The 19,515-nt window shown below is 36.9% G+C and overlaps 3 protein-coding genes across 3 annotated transcripts; 2 read left to right on the top strand and 1 right to left on the bottom strand.

Moving 5' to 3' along the window:
* Window positions 1–289: 289 nt before the first annotated feature.
* Window positions 290–2,473, top strand: LOC145232654 (uncharacterized). The gene is made up of 7 exons (XM_080097318.1): window positions 290–423; window positions 629–728; window positions 787–826; window positions 1,328–1,396; window positions 1,456–1,563; window positions 1,708–1,847; window positions 2,210–2,473. Exons 1-7 carry the CDS (start codon window positions 290–292, stop codon window positions 2,471–2,473), a joined length of 855 nt encoding a protein of 284 aa, XP_079953444.1.
* A 3,578-nt stretch (window positions 2,474–6,051) lies between these two features.
* Window positions 6,052–8,255, top strand: LOC145232652 (uncharacterized). Its single transcript, XM_080097316.1, has 7 exons — window positions 6,052–6,185; window positions 6,386–6,485; window positions 6,544–6,583; window positions 7,084–7,152; window positions 7,211–7,318; window positions 7,463–7,602; window positions 7,992–8,255. The coding sequence occupies exons 1-7, from the start codon at window positions 6,052–6,054 to the stop codon at window positions 8,253–8,255; spliced, it is 855 nt and encodes a 284-aa protein (XP_079953442.1).
* A 9,904-nt stretch (window positions 8,256–18,159) lies between these two features.
* Window positions 18,160–19,309, bottom strand: LOC145232651 (uncharacterized). Its single transcript, XM_080097315.1, has 2 exons — window positions 18,750–19,309; window positions 18,160–18,380 (listed from the first exon to the last, which is right to left on the bottom strand). The coding sequence occupies exons 1-2, from the start codon at window positions 19,307–19,309 to the stop codon at window positions 18,287–18,289; spliced, it is 654 nt and encodes a 217-aa protein (XP_079953441.1). The 3' UTR covers window positions 18,160–18,286.
* Window positions 19,310–19,515: the final 206 nt, after the last annotated feature.

Below are 19,515 nucleotides of genomic sequence, written 5' to 3'. Positions count from 1 at the left end.
TGACTTTTGTGATAGAACCAGCTGACAAAAAAATTAAATCTCACCTCAGGTTGTATACCATCGAAATCAATTTGTTTGAGATAAAATGCATTTTCCCACATATTGGGTTTTCCTTTAAAGAAAATTTCATTGTGAAAAGTTAATTGAAACTTTGTCATATGATCGATTAAGTTAATGACATTTTGATATTGCATTATCATCAATCACAAACTCAAAAAGTTGAACATGTCTTGAAGCTGCAAATTTCTTGAAGCTGCAATCATTTCCTTGTGTGTCTTGGCAAGAAAACATGCGTCTGCAAAACTACAGAAGTTCGGTTCGTAAGATTTCAAGCAAACCTCTGTTGTTGGGGACATTTTCACTCCTAGTTGTAACATTATGCGTTGGAAGTTTTGTGCACAGAACAATCGTTCAACTCAGGCAGTAAGTTGGCGTTAATGTTTTATATTTTTTGTAAGTTTCTAAAAATTTTCTTCTTGTTTTTTCTCTTGGCAAATTTTGGGAACACATTTACCCACAAAATTTTTGTTGACGTGATGATGCTGTATATCTTAAAATATGCTTATTTCAACTCGAGCATTTAAAATCGGCCTTTAAAATGTTTATGCCCTAATGTTTTGTTCATTAGTTTCGAGCAGTTACTAGAGGAAAATAAATTTGGAGCTGCTGGAGCAGATTTGGGTGGAAACCGCCAACAATTGCAACAAGTTCGTCATAAAAGATCATCGGTAAGTAAGAAATATGAAACTGAAAGTCATTGTTGGTTTATGCTGATCGCTTTTCTAGCAGGAGGAAGACTTGCCAGTGTCAGGAACATTTGGAACAGGTATTTTTGTAAATTTTGACCCAACTTTGTTTTGCTGTCCTTATTCTGCGTGCAAACACTATGAAATAAACGAACCGTATTGAGTATTCCTTTGTGTAACTGATTCCAGCCTTTACCACTTAAAGAGCTTTTGGACTAGTTTTACACACAAAACAAAACAGTGGGTGCCAAACAAACTCCCTTTTAAAATTTAAGTTTTAGAGTTACATATTAAAAATAATTGAAAAATACATTTTATTAATATGCCCATTAATAAATGAGAAAATAACTTCCCAAATAGACTTAAAAAACGACATGCTTTAACAATAATCAAACGTTTCTGCAAATGCTTATGCCATCATCAGTGATATCAATTAATTACTCATTAATTACTTTCCAAACTGAGTCGCATCAGAGGAATCAAAGAGCCTTATATGACTCCGAAGTCGCAGGTTTCTGACGTTTTGACTAACCTATCTTAGATTTTTATAAAATTAACCGAAACATTTCCATTTCAATCAGGTACAACTTACGTTCGTTGGGGAAGATATGATTGCCCGATCAAGACTGGAACAAGTTTGGTTTACCATGGTAAAGTACTTCTGCACTGTAAAGTACGAACTAGAGGATGACAAAGTACTTTTGTGCAGGTTATACTGGTGGATCTTACTACAGTCACGTCGGAGGTGGATCTGATTTCTTGTGCTTACATTATAATGTGACGTACACCCAAGGACATTACATTGATGGATTAACAGGTTAATTGATTTGATTGAAAACAAGCATGACTACGTACGGACATGTATTACAAGAAGTAGAAAGTTTTTGTGTTTCGCTTTTTGCACAATAACATATTCTTAACCTGTAGCGCCTTCGTTTACTCTTCCACTTTTACTCGACAGGACCTGCTTACATTTACGGAGCAGAGTACAGAGACGGGTCGAGTAGTTACTCGCTTTTCGATTTATCTTCAATCGAGGAGGAAACTCTTCAATATCAAGGAGTACCCTGTGCTGTTTGCTTGGTGCAAAGCCCAGCGAAGGTGCACTGCCATGTTATAACTTGAGTTTCATTATCTTCCTTGTGAAAACCAAGATAAAGTAACTTATTAATTTATTTTAGAAATAAGTCGTTTCCATTAAAACTAAAGTCAGATACATGACACTGGAGTGAAAATAAGCTAAACTAAGAACAAACTTGCCAATGAACTTGAACGTTACTCATTGTTGACGACAATTGTTTTGCCGAAATGTTTAAATTACAACCACGATGGCAATTTTGTTCTTAGTTTTGAAACTAAAGCGGCGCAACAAAGTCCGCCAATTTTGATTTGGCAATCTTTTGACCACAACATTACAGCCATATGTTTAAACGTTGAGATTTTTTTCCCTTTATGATTTTCAGCTGATGATTCCGAACCGTGAAACTTGCCCGGAAGGTTGGACGATCGAATACACCGGATATATAATGACCGGCTCCCACAACACAGTGAAGCACTCATCCAGTCATCTTTGTGTTGACAGAACACCACAAGTAATTCCGGGAACAAAGGGAAACCAACATGGTGCTTATCTGTTTGTTGCCGAAATCGCTTGTGGCTTTAATGTTCCTTGTGAACCGTACGTGCAAGGAAGAGAGGTCACTTGCGTTGTATGTTCGCTAGGTTAGAGAAACTTGCACATTATTCAGAGAATGTTTGTTGGAAAGTCTGTGGTAAAATGTATTCAAGCTTTTTGGAAGTTTTGCTCCCATATAAATCCAATTGGTCAAATTGTTTCATTGTAAAAAAATAACCAAGACACATTTACTTCTAAGCAACATCACCAAGTATTCATGATTATGTTAAAAGTCACTTTTGCTCGCATTAAGTAACAACCTTCACCCTGTATATATGCCTTGTTGAATTTTTTTCTCGTGTAGAAAGTAAATATTCAACGTTAAGATTTCTCGGACACAAATATTGTCATTGTGTAATGTTTGAAATTTACTTACAAAGAGTAAAACACAGTTGTACCATCTCGGCCACGTCTGTCTCTCTGAACAAGAAAGTTAGAACTAAATTATAGTCACCAGTTTCAAGCGAACATAAGAAATAAACAAAAATATTTGACGGACTTAGCAAAAATAGAATTGTCCCAGTTCAGTAAAATCGGAAAGTATGAACTAAATTAAAGTCACCAAACTCCCAAAATAGAAATAATCACATAAAAATGAATTTAACGGACTTGCAATAAAACAGGCAGCTCGACGGCGGACTCATTGGGAGCATTCAAGCCTTGCCCGTCCACCGAGCACAAAGGATAAAAAAGAAACAAAAAACTAACTCAGATTTTGTAATAATATCAAGAAACGGATTTTACCAGATCAATTATTCCAAAGTTTTTATTTATTTATCAGTAAACACTAGAGACAGCTGAAATGAATGACATGAAGAGAATTAAAGGAAGGGTTGGAGATAAATGTTTGCGAATCTTGTTTTGGTCAATCTTTCCAACTGATAGAATCGAAAAATCGAAGAATGATAAATGTCGAAGCATATTCTGAAAACTACTTTTAGCTGAAAGTTTAATAAATTCGTGTCTTAATCTGGCTGCAATATCGCGACCGTCTTCTGATGGGAAGGTTGAGAGTTCGAACAAGGACACACCAATGTAGCAATAACTGTTTTCCTTTGCAATAACTTCAAGTGGCCCAAGTCAAGTAAGGGTTTAACGTTTGGAGCTAAACTAAAGTCAAGTTTCAAGTCTAATTAACACCAACAGACTTGAATCGAAGCAGGCAGCACGGTCGAATTTAGGCGTTGCCTGCCCATCGAGGGCAAAAATGAAACCAATCCTTTATGTTGCTACATAAAAACAACCCAGATGTTACTGTGATCAGTCTGCTTTGGTGTTTCTTCAGATTCTAACCTTGCGATTTTGGCTTTTATTTTCTTCGTCACACGAAGTGAATTGCCAACCTCTGGAAATACGATTGTCGTTTTGGCAGTCGAAAGAGGAATCTTACTTGAAGAAGGCTGACTTTGAGAGAAATTGTTTGGAGAAGTTTTCATGCAATCGGTCGCCTGAACATGGCAGGACATCAATAAGAACAAACACATTTAATTTTTAAAGGTTTCTGGGACAACATTGTTTTTTGGGCGTTTTTCTCACACTCAAAACATTGCTGAACCCTTCTATTGCGAGAAACAAACTGATGAAGAAAATTAGCAGACACTTTGTGACCAAAAGTTTCACAAATGTTGACAATGTCTGATGCCAGGTGGCATTTTGTGAAGCATGATGTATGTTGTTAATCAAGCTCCATAGACAAAAAAAGCAAACTTCTTAAACCCAATTTGTTGTGCTGTTGTCATAAAAATCACTAAAAGTGGTATAGATCTGCAAATGAAAAATGTTTAAATTAAACATATCAACCATTGTGGGTATTAAAATTAGATTAACACAATTGTTAAATATCAAACAAAGAACCGCACTATGGACAAAAGTAGCAAAAACGTCTTTGTTGTGCAATTGTCAACTGATCAATGTTTAAATTTTACATACCAATCAATTGTGTGTGGCTAAATAACACTATTGTGAAACAACACACATAGAATCTTGAAGAAGTTGCGTAATTGTACTTTGTTGGAACTCTTAGAAGTCCAACTCGGTTTGTTTTTTTACTATTACAGCCTTTTTTTCCGTTTTTGTATCTCTGCTAAACTTTTGGCGCGATGTGATTTGCTCGCATCCGACTAAAATCTGTTCGTGAGTTTACATTTAACTTCACGATTGCAATGAGTTTTCATTGTTTAACAACACAGGACCATTTAAGGCAGTGGTTCTCAACCATTTTTATTGTCAGGGACAAAGGTAGTTTTTTTCAAGTGTGTACGAGCCGCAAAAAAAGGAATTAAAATAAGAATGCAGTATATCAACAAACAACAAGAATCTAAACAGCTGCAAAAAGCTTTCTGATTCTGACGTATGAGACACAATACAATAAACAATTACCGTTGTACGCAATTATTCTCGACAATAGAATGATTGTGTTGAATAATGATAGTGTTTAAATATGCTGCATTTGAAACGTTTATAAACTGTGAATTTCGAAACATCGATTTTGAGAATCACTGGTACAAGGGAATCAAAAACATAAAGAGCCACATTTGCAAGACCGGCGGGGCTTCACGGGTCAGGTTTTAGGTTCGGGCTTAAGTTTCAATAAAACGTGATTGATTCGGGCCTGAACTTACACTCTGCATCATTTTTTCCTGCATTTTTAACAGTTCTGGAAACGTGCACTGGCGAGGCTATAGCGCTATCTCGCGGATAAATGTTTCAAGAATATTTTAACCAAAGATATTTTATTCAAAATCAGAGTTGATTCGAGTCAGCATACAAGCATGTTTATAAACCCAGGTTCAAATCATAATTTGTAAAAATATTCTAAGTAGTTTTTCTTCAGAAAATCAATGCAAGGTATACTAAAAGAGTCTAAATTGTCAAAAAACGCACTTGAAAACTTGCGTACAGTTTAGTTGTTAACTTTATTTTAAAATGTTTGTTTTTGGAAGATAATTCCAGTTGTTTAGTTTTGCTGCACAAGTTAAGTATGAGAAGTAAAATGAAAGAAAAAAGTCAAACCATTTGCCAGCACAATCGGAATACTGATGATATGTCGCATTTTTCGCCAGCAGTCGTTTCCTCTCCCTAAGAATCCATTGTTAATGCAAATGAAGTCATTAAAAGCGTCAATCTTTCGGTCATTATTAAAGTGAGACCGCAAAACATGTAAAATGATTTAGAAATCGGTAAAATTAAAAAAAAAGTTAAAAAAGAAAAAAAATCCGCAAAGTGGCGATTTCAAGATCTTTCCAAAATTGCGAATTTCAATGAAATTAAGAATTAAGAATAAAATCTTTATGAACTCTTTAGTACAATAACTTGATTAGTAACCTCAACAAAAATATTGACACACAACATTCTTACTTATATTAAACTTGGTTCAAGTTACACCATGGGACTTGGTATACCATCGAAATAAATTTGTTTGACACAAAATATGTTTTCCCACATGCTGGGTTTTCCTTTAAGAAAATCTCATCGTGAAAAGTTAATTCAAACTTTGTCATATGATCGATTAAGTTAATGACATCGTGATATTACATCATCATCAATCACAAACCCAAAAAGTTGAACATGTCTTGAAGCTGCAAACTTCTTGAAGTTGCAATCATTCCTTGTGTGTCTTGGCAAGAAAACATGCGTCTGCAAAACTACAGAAGTTCGGTTGGTAAGATTTCAAGCAAACCTCTGTTGTTGGGGACAATTTCTCTCCTAGTTGTGGCATTATGTGTCGGTAGTTTTGTGCACAGAGCAATCGTTCAACTCAGACAGTAAGTTGGCGTTAATGTTTTATCTTTTATTTTAAGTTTCTGAAATTTGTCTTCTTGTTTTCTTCTTTGCAAATTTTAAAATTACATTTACCCTAGTTTTTTATTGACGTGATGATGCCGTATATCTTAAAATATCCTTATTTAACTACAGCATTTAAAATGTTGCCTTAATGTTTATGCCGCCATGTTTTGTTGTTTAGCTTCGAGCAGTTACTAGAGGAAACTAAACCTGGAGCTGCTGGAGCAGATTTGGGTGGAAACCGTCAACAACTGCAACAAGTTCGTCATAAAAGATCATCGGTGAGTAAGGAATGTGAAATTGAAAGTCATTGTTGGTTTATGCTGATCGCTTTTTTAGCAGGAGGAAGATTTGCCAGTGTCAGCAACATTTGGAACAGGTAAAGATTTATGTGACTACCCGACATTTTTCTGTCGTTATTGTTGCTGACAAAGATTAAGAAATAAACGAACCGGGTTTTGTAGTCCTTTGTATAACTGACCCAACCTTTACCACACAAAGTACCATTTGGGCTTATTTTACACACGAACCAAAACACTGAGAGCTGAACAAACTCTTTTTTAAAATTTAAGTTTTAAAGTTGCATATTTAAAAATAATTAAACATTCATTTTTTTTAAATGCTTATTAATTTATAAGGAAAATAACGGCTCAAAAAGGCTTAAAAAACGACATGCTTTAACAACAATAAATTTTTTCGCCACATGCTCATGTCATCACCAGTGATATTAATTAATTACTCAATAATTGTTTTCCAAACTGAGCCTCTTCAGAGGGATCAAAGAGCCTCATATGATCCCGAAGTCGCAGGCTTCTGACGTTTTGACTAACCTATCTTGAATTTTCATAATATTAACCGAAACATTTCCATTACTATCAGGTACAACTTACGTACGTTGGGGAAGATATGATTGCCCGAGCAAGACTGGAACAAGTTTGGTTTACCATGGTAAAATACTTCTGCACTTAAAGTTCAAACTACAGGATGACAAAGTACTTTTGTGCAGGTTATACTGGTGGATCTTACTACAACTACGTCGGAGGCGGGTCTGATTTCTTGTGCTTACATCATAACGTGACGTACACCCAAGGACATTACATAGATGGATTAACAGGTTAACACCATTGATTGAAAACAAGCATGACTACGTACGGACATGTATTACAAGAAGTAGAAAGTTTTTGTGTTTCGCTTTTTGCACAATAACATATTCTTAACCTGTAGCGCCTCCGTTTACTCTTCCACTTTTACTCGACAGGACCTGCTTACATTTACGGAGCAGAGTACAGAGACGGATCGAGTAGATATTCGCTTTTCGATTTATCTTTCATTGAAGAAGAGGCTCTTCAATATCAAGGAGTTCCTTGTGCTGTTTGCTTGGTACAAAGCCCAGCGAAGGTGTACTGCCTTTTTACAAAATGGAGATCATTATATTTCGTGCGAAAAACTCAAAGAAAGTGTCATTTCATTTCCGAATAAAGTCGTTTACATAAAAACTGAATGCAAAATAATTGCACAGAACTAACAAGGACCGGATCTAAGAAGAAATTTGCCTTTGAAGTTGAACGTTATTCACAATTGATGACAATTGTTTTGCCAAAAACGTTTGAACGACAACCACGATGGCAACTTTGTGCTTAGTTGTGAAACTCTAGTGATGTAATTAAGTCCGCTAATTTTGATTTGACAACCATGACTTGAACCTTTTGACAACACCCTCACGACACCACAACCATATGTTTCAAACGTTGTGAGTTCTTTCTATTTTTTATCTTTATGATTTTCAGCTGATGATTCCAAGTCGTGAAACTTGTCCGGAAGGTTGGACGATCGAATACACCGGATATATAATGACTGGCTCCCACCCCACAACCAAGCACTCATCCAGTCATCTTTGTGTAGACGACACGCCACAAGTAATTCCGGGAACAAAGGGAAACCAACATGGTGCTTATCTGTTTGTTGTGGAAATGGATTGTGGCTACAATGTTCCTTGTGAACCGTACGTGCATGGAAGAGAGGTCACTTGTGTTGTATGTTCCCTAGGTTAAAGAAACGTGTTTGTTGCAAAGTCTGGGCTAAAATGTATTCAAGCTTTTCGGAAGATTTGCTCACAAGTAAATCCATTGGTCGATATGTTTCAATGTAAAACAAAACCAAGATACATTTACTTTTAGGAGACATACCCAAGTATTCATTATTATGGTAAAAGTCATTTTTGCTCCCATAGAGTAAAAACCTTCACCATGTATAACCGCATTCGCCTTGTTGAACATCCCTCGTGTATGTATGCGTTCGCTTACTAATAAGTGTAGAATGTAAATATTCAACGTTAAGTTTTCTCGGACACAAACATTGTTATTGTGTGATGTTTGAAATCCACTTTACAAAGAGTAAAACACACTTGTACCGTCTCGGCCACGTCTATATCTCAGAACAAGAAACTTAAGCGGGATTGCTTTTCTAGTGAAACTTTATAGTTTGAACTAAATTGTGGTCACCAGCACCAAGCGAACATAAAAATGGATGGACTTAGCAAAAAATAGCATTGCCCCAGTTCAGCCAAATTCGAAGAGTATGACCTAAATTGAAGTCACCAACTACTACTGATTGGGAGCTTAACGCATTCAAGCCTTGCCCGCCCACCGAGCACAAAGGATAAAAATGAAACAATTTAACAAACAAACACAGATTTCGTAATTTATTTATCAGTAAACACTAGGCACATCTTGAAATTAATAACATGAAGAGACTTTAAGGGCAGGTTCAGTTTTTGAAGATAAACTTTTGCAAATCATCTTTTGGTCAAATATTCAACTTATGGAATCGAAAATCGAAGAATGTAAAATGTTGAAATATATTCTGCAAAAAACGTCATAAAGGTCATCTTTGTTTAAATAATATACTGATGATGCTAACAAGACAAAATACAAACATTACAAAATCGTACGAACGAAAGAATGAAATTTTTTTATGAACTTTAACCTACTGACATAAAATTTAATATTGTCTTCATTTACCAATTAACGAGCTGGGATTATATCAGTCACTGACTTTCAAAATTCTTGACGCATAATTATCAGACGTTGGAAGTTGAATTAACCGAATAACGTCGCCGACTGTAGGTCAGTAATGACGTCATTTACCTTTTACTTTGATGAAACCGAATGAGAGCAAGATGGCGTTATTTCTCCGTTGAAAATTGTAAAACGGACATGTTCCTTCGGCTCATCGGATGAAACTAAAAGCAACTTTAAACTGTAACGGAAAGAAACATGTAAGGAAAAAATTCATGAAACACTTATTTATTTTGCATAGAACAAAAAAGTTTAATAAGTCCGTGTCTTAATCTGGTTGCAATATCGCGACTGATTTCTGTTCACAAGGTTGGGGGGTTCGAACCCGGCCTCATCCACTCATGTTTTTCTGAGCAAAACTTTAAATGGCATCGCCCAGTCCAGTAAAATTGAAGAAAGATGAACTAAGTTGAAGTCGTCCAAGTCCAAAAAATGATGCAACGGACTTGATTTGAAGCAGGCAGCTCGTGTGCGTTTAACCTTTTGTTGCGAGGGGTTTAACCCTTTTGTTTAACATATTCAGGCGTTGCCCGCCCACCTAGAATAAAAATAAAAACCAAGCCATTGATTTAATCATGAACACAACTGCCCAAGAACTGGCATATAAAGAATAGACGTTTCAACAATCTCTGTTGTCATCAGTGCAGGTCTTTATACACCAGTTCTGTGGCAGTAATGTTTATGATTAAACTACGTTTCAATTCCGTGTGTAGTGTTCCTAAGCCATTAAGTCCCTGTAAAAATTACCCACCAGATATTACTGTGATCGATGTATTTTGGTTTTTCAACTTTGCGATTTTGGCTTTTATTTTCTTTCTCACACGAGGTGAATTGCCAACCTCTGGAAATACGATTGTCGTTTTGGCAGTCGAAAGAGGAATCTTGCTTAAAGAAGGCTGACTTTGGGAGAAATTGATTGGAGAAGTTTCTTTAGAATCTGTGGTCTAAATATGACAGGGCAATAATTGAAATTAACAAATAAAGTTTTGTATTACCTACACAGCAAGTTGTTTCACGAAAAACGCTAGTTTTAGGACGTTTAATTTATTCACAAAAATTGCTAAATCCTTCTTGTGAAGAAAGAAACAAAAAAAATCATCAGATGTCTTGTGAAAAAAGGTATCGCATGCAACTTAACGAAAGTCTGAATTGAGGAGCAGTTTTGAGAAAATATTTTGTCCTAATATTACAGCACCATTGGATCAAAATAAGGTACGATAAAGACAAAAGTTGCTAAAAAAAACTTTGTTGCGCTATTGTTATTAACAATCCCTGCAAATAGTAAAGAACTGTTGTGCTAAAACAGTGGTTCTTAACCTTTCGTGGATCGTGGGCCCCTAAAAGTAACATTTGGGCCTCGTGGCCCCTTCAAGTAACTCTGTAAGTCATGTGGCCCCCTAAAAAGTGTTAATGGCCCACTCGTGTTTAAATTCGGTACTAATTTCGGCTTTGAAAAGGTCGAATTGAGTAAACAAGAATCCGTAATCGTGAAAAACCTCAATAGAGACAAATAGTATGTGAAATAGTCGAGTAAATCGACTTGAGAACCACTGTACTGAAACATGTTTAAATTTAACATATCAACCAGTGTGTAACTAGATAACATTATTGTGGAATAATACACAGAAAACCTTGGAGTATTGACGTAATTGTAGTTTGTCGGAACGCTTAGAAGTACGACTGGGATTGTTTTTCACTTTTACAAGCTTCTTTCGTCTTTGTATCTCAGCTGCACATTTGGCGCGGTGTGATTTGTTCACATCCGGAAAAAATCTGTTCGTAAATTTTACAATTAACTTCATAATTGCAATGATTTTTGCAATGATTTTTAGCGTTGAACAATTCACAGTCAATGCGATGGTATTTTCTCTGGCTTTTTCGGTCGACTTTAACCTTGTGTTATTTTGTCGTTGTTTGTATCAGTTATACCTCGCAATAGGGGCGATGTTCCCGGTTGGTAGAACGGAAGTTCGAACAGGGCCGAGTAGAATTTGTTCCGATGTGATCACGTGACTTATGAACTGGCAACTCGGGTCAACAGATGCTGTTGAATAAAACCATTTTCATCACAAGTCGTTTTGTATCATATACGTCAGGCCCAGTGAAGTCGTTATTTTCAGTCCCTGATGATCTCCAATAGTGGGTTCGAGTCCCACCGCAACCCTTATTTTCCGACTTGATTCGGTATAACGCCTTCAATAGACCTGGTGTCATATGATTTATATGTAATTATGCCTTAATCGCTGGTCGACATAAACGCTCCAGGGCTGATCCAATAGTGAATACATATTAGCACTAGTTTTGTGGCAACATAGTTTAAGATACCTGTCAGTTGTTGAAAGTTGAAAGTTTCGTTGCAAACGTTCAAGGGAATCAGTAATTGATAATTATGCTGGAATTGTGGTTGTTGCTGCCAAACCACTGTTTGAAACTGTTGTTGACGAACATTGTGTTGATCCTGGCTGGGTTCAAGTACTTGGTTGTGGCTGTATTGTGGTTGTATTGCAGAGTTTGATGGTTGTAACTCCACTACGCGTGGCGACGCCTCGTGTTCGGTGTCAGCATTTCGAAATGAACTACACAAAATGTGGAGGTTAACCATCAGGTAAAAATATTGAGCTCCTAGCATAAACCTTTTCATAATAAGGTCCTGTCACATGAAACAAGTTTAACCTGTAGTCGTGGTTCTGTTCGTCTAAACTTTTAAATTCCCTATAAGCCGCCTCAAAGTTGAGATTAACACAGCATGTCTCGGGTTGGGAACCGAACACGTGGTTGAAAAACTCACTGTCCAAAGTAAAGAGCTCCAAGGATTGATCAAATTCATTACTTGTTGTGGTTGAATTCATCACTTGTGTGTCTGCATCACAAATATAGGAATCAACAAGATTCAACTTAATAAGTCTAATTTATAACAACACCACATCGAGAATGACGTCATGACTATTGCGCCATCGGTCACGTGTGTTCAAGGAAAGTCGGATCAAGCGAATGCGCTGACGCAGCAATACGATTTAGCAGACCTCTCAAACTAGCTTCGAACACTTTGCGCTTACAACTCCTGCCCTAACTTTCATTGCCACAACTTCCCTGGTATTTTTTGATCCATTTAAATTCTCGCACCATTGTCAGGTTGAAGGTCAAGTTCAATCCCCTCATCCGCTGCACATTGCATTTGAACTTGATCGAATGCGGCATCGAATGGATTTGTTAGCGAGGTCGTTGTAGCTTGCCATTTGGATGCGTTTTCCGACCTGAATACACATAATGTAGCTGTTCTTGTCAAATTATGCAATGTTTGATGTCCCTGAAAGACTCCTGTCGTGGGTTCGAATTCCATCGCAGGCTAGATTAGACTTTGAATATTTTGCACTGTAAAAGATTTATTACAAATCCAAAATTGTGTTCACTCCTGGCACAAACCCAAAGTCGCACGTTAACAACAGCACACTTAGCAAATAATTGGAATTGCTCAAAAACTTGTGCAACCTATATATTGTTTGAACGAAATTGCAATATTTGGTCTTTCTTAAAGGATTCGAATTGATTCGTACTTACCAAGTTGGATTCAAACTAAATGACATGGGGTATTACAAGTAGTTTGTATCGTGAATTTACTTCTTACTTTTGTGGTATTTGTTTCATGGATTCTTGTTCCACAGCCAAAATGTAATTTATCAAGTCTTCTTCGTTTTCCAAGTCTTTCTGTAACAAAACAATCCTTCTTTTGGTATCGCACTAAGTTTTCAAACCTTCTTTTTAATAATGTACAAATTTAGATATGATTTTCATAGACTTCTCATCGTGGAAAAGGGGAAATAATTACAAGTATTTAGAAAACGTCGCTAAGAAGTAAGATGCATTTTTATCATACACGAAATATAACAAACACATTGCTGCACAGTTTGTTGCAAATCAAGTACAAAAAGCAAAATATAGACTCACCAGATGTGATAACATTGACATTTTGTCTTTGAAATCTTTCCAAATCCAAAAACGTCTAATGCACCACTTTGATTTTCAAGAACACAATCTAATGTTAAAATTTTCCACACGCTAAGATGACACCAAAAGCTGCTGGCAAGGCAAAATACGTTCAGTTACAAATGAAGGTCAGTTTGAACTGCTCCTGGACGACTGCCAAATGATTTTGCGTCACATCGAGGTTTGTTGAAAGTTAATTAAGAGAGAGTGTGGAGTCAGGAGAATGAGGAGGAGCTCTGATGCTCTTGCTCTTCTTTTTTCAATCCTTCAAACCAGAGTGAAATAGAGAGTGCCTTCCTGTTTACAAAACTTGTTGTCTAAAAATCTCAGTTCGCTGATTCTTCTTGTCTGGTTGAATTAAATAATCGTTTAAAACACAATGATTTAACGATTATAACAATCGGTCAGTTGAAAAAGCAACCATTGTGTAAAAAGTATATTAAACACTTTGAAGTAACCCAACTTGGAGGATATCGTGGAATTTTGTAAAGGCAAAGGAAAAAAGCGTTTAACCTAAATGATAAGCAGGTATACTAATGCTGGTTTAAATGAAACCCAGATTTCAATGTAAAACTATTTTAGCCACACACGGCTTAATTCAATAGCAAAACATTTTCTTGAAGGTTTCCATTCTTCAATCAGTTATTACATTTCAATCCATATCCGCAAGGTGGCACACCGCTCCATCTCTTTGCCTTATGATGCTTTGTGGATCTCAACGTATTCCCTGTGCCTAACACTTGTATACAACAGTTTGCGACAATCTGTAACTGATCTCTCGTTTACGTTTTGTAAAGCTAGATTCCCCCAAAACAGAGAAAAGTTATAGCCTTTGTTTATTATTTCCAAGTTCGGATTCAAACTGGCATAGTTTCGATGTCTGCAATACAATCACTGTTGTGACAAGGTCAGGTCAAGGTCGTTGATCTAAAGTCTGGACAATAAAATAAAAATCCACTTCTACTGAAATGTATGCACATATACTAACGAATGCTAAACCACACAACGACTTGTTTCCGTCTCAACTGGAAACAGACAATCACTGTTTGTTAAAGATGCTTTGTGAGGAAACAAACCAGCAAGTGTTGTCAGTTTTTTCACATAGAAATATATGCCGCAAATTGTAATGTTTTCATTGTTAACATGAAGGTCAAAAAATCGAGTTTCAAGTCCAAATTAGTTCAATTTGATTTTTTTCAGTATCTACTTTCATTGCCCCGGCGACCACTTCCGGTAAATGTAATTGTGGCAATTTTTGGCCCATATGCCGTAAATATCAATATTAAAACATTTATTTCGTTTATTTTTGATCGCAATGTTTTAACTTTGGCCGCTAAGTGGTGCTCGTGCTACGATGGCGTTTTTTCGTTTTGTGTTGTTCCTGCCGATCGAGAAACTGCAACCACCAACGTTTGATTTAACTTAAATGGACGGGCATCGTACAATCAGTAACCACTGTTGCCATCAGCAAAGTGACGTCAAACAACGACCTAGTTAGCAGAATACAACTTAAGGCTTCCTTGCATTATGATGTGTTACACTTTTTCGCTTGTTAAAAAAATAGCGACACAAATGCACTAAAACAATCACCAAGCCGGAAATAGCTGCACAACGTTTAAAACGGTATTGAGCGCAAAAAAGTGAAGGTCACAATTGGTGGATTACGGCTAAACGCGCTGCAGCTACACCGTACTTGATGAGACTGCCCCTGTGTTTTACCGAATCTCGCAGCTGAGTGAGGTTTTATTGTCAAGTCCGGTGCAATTTCTTCTTTATGTAAATACAAGTTACGCCAGGGTTCGAAAAATCGGTTAAACTCCATGTGTCATTACTATAAACATGACGAAACGCTTTCGTACTTTCTCCTAGTGCAGGGGTCGCCAACCCGCGGCTCCGGAGCCGCATGCGGCTCTTTGATACCTCTAATGCGGCTCAGGTTTTAAAATTACCAAATGTTTAAAACATTTCATTTCAAAATCTGTGACGATTATGCCGGAATAAAATCGAAAATATAGCGTAACCGCTTCTAGTAATTAGCCACAGCCGCGCTTATCATGAAACTAAAAGAAGCAAACTGACAGCGCGCAAGTTGTTAAATACTGTTTTGGTTTGCAGTGTGTGTGCCCACGCAACAATACCTGTTTAAAATTGTTATGAAACAAACGTACTAAACAAAGAAATAAAAATTAGCGTCTGAAGAAAACGGAACATTTAACGCCACGTGCGGAGATTAATTTGCATTTACTGTGATAAGGCTGGTTTACCAACGTGCCCAATAATATGCAATTATAAACTAGCTAACAACAAAAAGTTTAATGTCGTAAAAAACGCTGATTAAGTTGCATTTCATATTTCGTTACGATTTGTGGCTCCTAGTGTTTTATTTGCTATATGAAACTGGTTCGAATGGCTCTTTGAGTGGTAAAGGTTGGCGACCCCTGTCCTAGTGTAAAAAAAAACGCTGAGACAAACAGGCTGTCGCTTTCCTCCGAGCTGGAAATCCCAGTCGAACTTTATCCAAGGCCTGTCTCGATAGGTTTTTCATAGTTTAACATTAGAAAAGCGCAGGTATTGGTACGGTTTGTGCGAGTATATTCTCAGAAAATCACGTAAGAACTTATCTTGTCATCTTGTATGATCCGATGTAAACTTTCCGTGTATAACAACCCTATATATCTATGATTGTCACCAGAAAATCGTAGTTGATACAACCATGAACTTGTATATTACGTGTATGATTCGGGGATAATTTTCCGCCTGGGATGAAACATTACACAGCTACGTATTGCAGTGAGGTATAACATCTTTTACCAGGGAGATGCTTGTCAGCTTGGTGTAATCAAAGATAAAACCAAACCACAGTTGCTTTAGTTTTTGCATTTGTTTTTTTACACATCACACACAAAAAGTTTAAAAAAAACTACTGGATCATGTTATATAGTCAATCATTACCAAATTGTGTCATACGCAAGTTTAACTTTTCGCATAAACCATTTCGCAACGATACCTTTAACTTGCGTTACTGTTGACAAACTGAAATTCTGCCACAAATAAATTTGAATTTACAATCATTTGCTGGTAGAAACAAAAATATAAAAAACATTCACTATAGATGTTGCCATTAGATGTTTAAGGCAAAAAATATTTTGATTTCTTCAATCTTTTCTGTAACTGTTGTCAGGGGTAAGTCATCCTTGTCTCCGAGATAACTAAACCAACAAAACAAATTGATTATTTTTAGTCTCTGCAAATCAGCTTGGTATAATATAAGTTCTAAAAGAATAATTCGACAATACCCTAAAATTGTTTTTTTTTAATTTTTGACATAAATTTTATTCACATAAAATGTATAATGATGAAAAAGTGCCTTTTTATCGCAAACTGAACTTTTATACTCACGTTTTGATTATAGCTTTTGCCTCATTGAGTCGTAGTTTGTGTTTGGGAACAAATTCGATGTTACCAAGCGAATCCTGACTGGCTTCGGTTTTTTTACGTGACCCGAAAACCAACTCCAAACGACCTGTCTGACCGATTTCAATCGCAATTTTGATGCAAGCAGCAGTAGGAATGTGCTTAATGTCATCGTGATCCAAATGAGACTTTAATTTGGGTTTTGCCATTTCTGATGCCAAGCCATAGAAGACATGGCGATAAAGTGGATCAATTTTCCCGAATGGTAACCTCCAAAGTTCGGAAAAAGTTTCTGCGAAATCTCTGCGTTTGGCTTCGAGATTAACTGAGTCAAACCCAGCTATTTCGTTTTCCCTCCACACCTCACACATGCTATCTGAGAACATTTTATCCCACATTGCTCTATCTTGCTCAGTTTTCTTCGGCAAAGTTATAGGCTCTACCCGACCTTTACTGAACACGACAATCGCTGCATCTGGCTTGTTATCTAAAGTCAACACGATACACATGCCAGGTGTGTAGATTTCTTTGTCGCTAAAAACAGCAATGATTTGCCGAATAAGTAAGTTTCCATTTGAACTAGAAACCTCGAACGTTTTGTAAGTTGGCTTGGAAAACATTATTTGCTTCTTTCTCTTTTCCCTTAGGATTCGTATTCTGTCCATAATTTTGTCCTCCAACTCTCCACCTAACTTGTCCATACCCCACAACTCAGGCACAACGTCATCGTTTGTCGTTATTACGTCACAAAACTTCTCAACAGCGTCGTCAATACTACACGTCATGGCTGTCAGTTTTGGTCTTGTTGTGAAGTAATCCAGATACGAACTGCGCTTTTTATTGAAGGTCCCGGTTTACTTGTACAAGCAGATTGAGTCACACTGTCGCAAAGAGGAATCCCCCATTAGCTGACTTTTGTTTCCCCTGTGCGCGTTAAACCTGATCACGATATACGTCACAACAGGACGCGCGTGGATTCTACGTTGACACAGTGGGGGTCAATACTTAATTATCATCACTGGTTAGGTTTGCGTTAGTTGTCCATTTTCGGCTTTAATAATGATTAAATATTGCAACAACTTCTAGTGTGAAGAAAGTTTACAACCAACATGTCCCTGACGCGTCCAGCAACGTGATATGTTATGGATAAACGATATTTCACTGATCAAATTCCCACCCATGCCCTTTGTTCTCGTGTTACGCCACGGCTTCAGTAATAGATAAAGAGTAAAGATGAATGTGTTGCGTCATGTGTAAGCGATTTGATTTACGTTGCTGAGGTGGCCCGCAACACTTTATAATAAATATCGACCAAGAGTTAATATTAACTTAGCGTCATAAAGATCATGTAAGAATAATTGACGAAGTATTTGACAGTGCTTTCTAATCAGAATTAGTCAACAAATGTTGTTTAACGATATATATTTCACCGATAACGGCATCATCAGTCGTTCTTATTCAAACAGAATCAAACTAAATGTCATAAAGATCATAATCGTTTATTACCAAATTAGTTTTGAAATATAGCAACATAATTGTATTATGTTAAACACAAACATAAAGTAAGCGCACACGATATACGATGTTATTCCATTGGCAAGTTGCCGCTAGTTTTCCAAGGCAAAAAACTGCTTCACTTCTTGAACCTTCGCTGAAACGTTCTCATGTGAAAAGGTTTCCCCATCTTTGTCTCCGAGAAACCTAAACATGAAATAATTTGGTTGCTACCAACGACATCGTTATCGCTTCAAAACGTTTTGTTTTGTTACTGGTTATTTGCACCGAATATGTTTGTAAATAATTAACCGAATATCCGCTAAACGCGTTCATATTTTGGCACTAACTTTCGATAATGTCCGGATATAAAAAAATGAGCAAAAATTAGCCAGACTGGTTTGTAAAAAAAAGTTTTGAGGACGCCATAACTTATTAAGATAGTCACACTAATTTCTAAACTAACGATTTGTTAACGAAAGTAATAAACTAACACGTTGAGTGTTTTGCCAAAATTTACATTTAGCCTCTAAAAGAGATATACTTCTCTGTCTCAGTTTGAACGTGTAAACTCACATTCTGATCAAGGCTTTTGCTTCACGAAGCCGCCGTTCGTGCTTTGGAACTAATTCAGATGCGTGAACTACATCTTGACCAACTTCACTTTGTGCCTGCTGTCTGACTCGCTTTGTACGAGCCCCAAACACATTCTCCAAACGACCTGTCTGTCCGGTTTCAATTGCGATTTTGATGCACGCAGCAGTAGGAATATGCTTGTAGACATCGTGATCCACATGAGACTTCAATTTGGGTTTTGCCATTTCTGTTGCCAAGCCAAAGAAAATGTAGCGATAAAGTGGGTCAATTTCCCCGAATGGAGAGTTCCAATCTTTGGAAAACGTTTCTGCAAAATCTTTGCGTCTTGTTTCAAGGTCGTTTGACTCATATTCTGTTCTTCCTTTTTCCCTCCACACATCACACATGCTGTCTGCAAATATTTTATTCCACATTGCTCTTTGATGCTCAGTTTTCTTCGGTGCGGTAAAGGTTTCAGGTCGGCCTTCATTGAACACGACAATCACTGCATCCGGTTCGTTATCCACCATCAATACGATACACATGCCAGGTTCGTACATTTTTTGTCGCTAAAAATAGCAATGATTTGCCGAACGAGCAAGTTTCCGTTCATACCAGAAACCGCGAACGATTTGTAAGTTGGCTTGCAAAATGCTATTTGTTTCTTTCGTTTTCCCTTAGGATTCGAATTCTGTCCATAATTTTGTCCTCCAAAGCTCCCCCCAACTTATCCATATCCCACAACTCAGGAATTACGATATCGTTC

The sequence above is a fragment of the Phallusia mammillata genome, chromosome 6, assembly GCF_965637545.1.
Source record: "Phallusia mammillata chromosome 6, kaPhaMamm4.hap1.1, whole genome shotgun sequence".
NCBI classification, from domain to species: Eukaryota; Metazoa; Chordata; class Ascidiacea; order Phlebobranchia; family Ascidiidae; genus Phallusia; species Phallusia mammillata.
This window is presented reverse-complemented; position numbering and strand designations above follow the sequence as displayed.

Coding starts and splice junctions, on each gene's coding strand:
- LOC145232654 (XM_080097318.1), top strand. CDS start 290: ATGCGTCTGCAAAACTACAGAAGTTCGGTTCGTAAGATTTCAAGCAAA. Junction 827..1,327: donor GTCAGGAACATTTGGAACAG/GTATTTTTGTAA, acceptor CATTTCAATCAG/GTACAACTTACGTTCGTTGG. Junction 1,397..1,455: donor AACAAGTTTGGTTTACCATG/GTAAAGTACTTC, acceptor ACTTTTGTGCAG/GTTATACTGGTGGATCTTAC.
- LOC145232652 (XM_080097316.1), top strand. CDS start 6,052: ATGCGTCTGCAAAACTACAGAAGTTCGGTTGGTAAGATTTCAAGCAAA. Junction 6,584..7,083: donor GTCAGCAACATTTGGAACAG/GTAAAGATTTAT, acceptor CATTACTATCAG/GTACAACTTACGTACGTTGG. Junction 7,153..7,210: donor AACAAGTTTGGTTTACCATG/GTAAAATACTTC, acceptor ACTTTTGTGCAG/GTTATACTGGTGGATCTTAC.
- LOC145232651 (XM_080097315.1), bottom strand. CDS start 19,309: ATGTACGAACCTGGCATGTGTATCGTATTGATGGTGGATAACGAACCG. Junction 18,381..18,749: donor GCAAAAGCCTTGATCAGAAT/GTGAGTTTACAC, acceptor TTTCATGTTTAG/GTTTCTCGGAGACAAAGATG.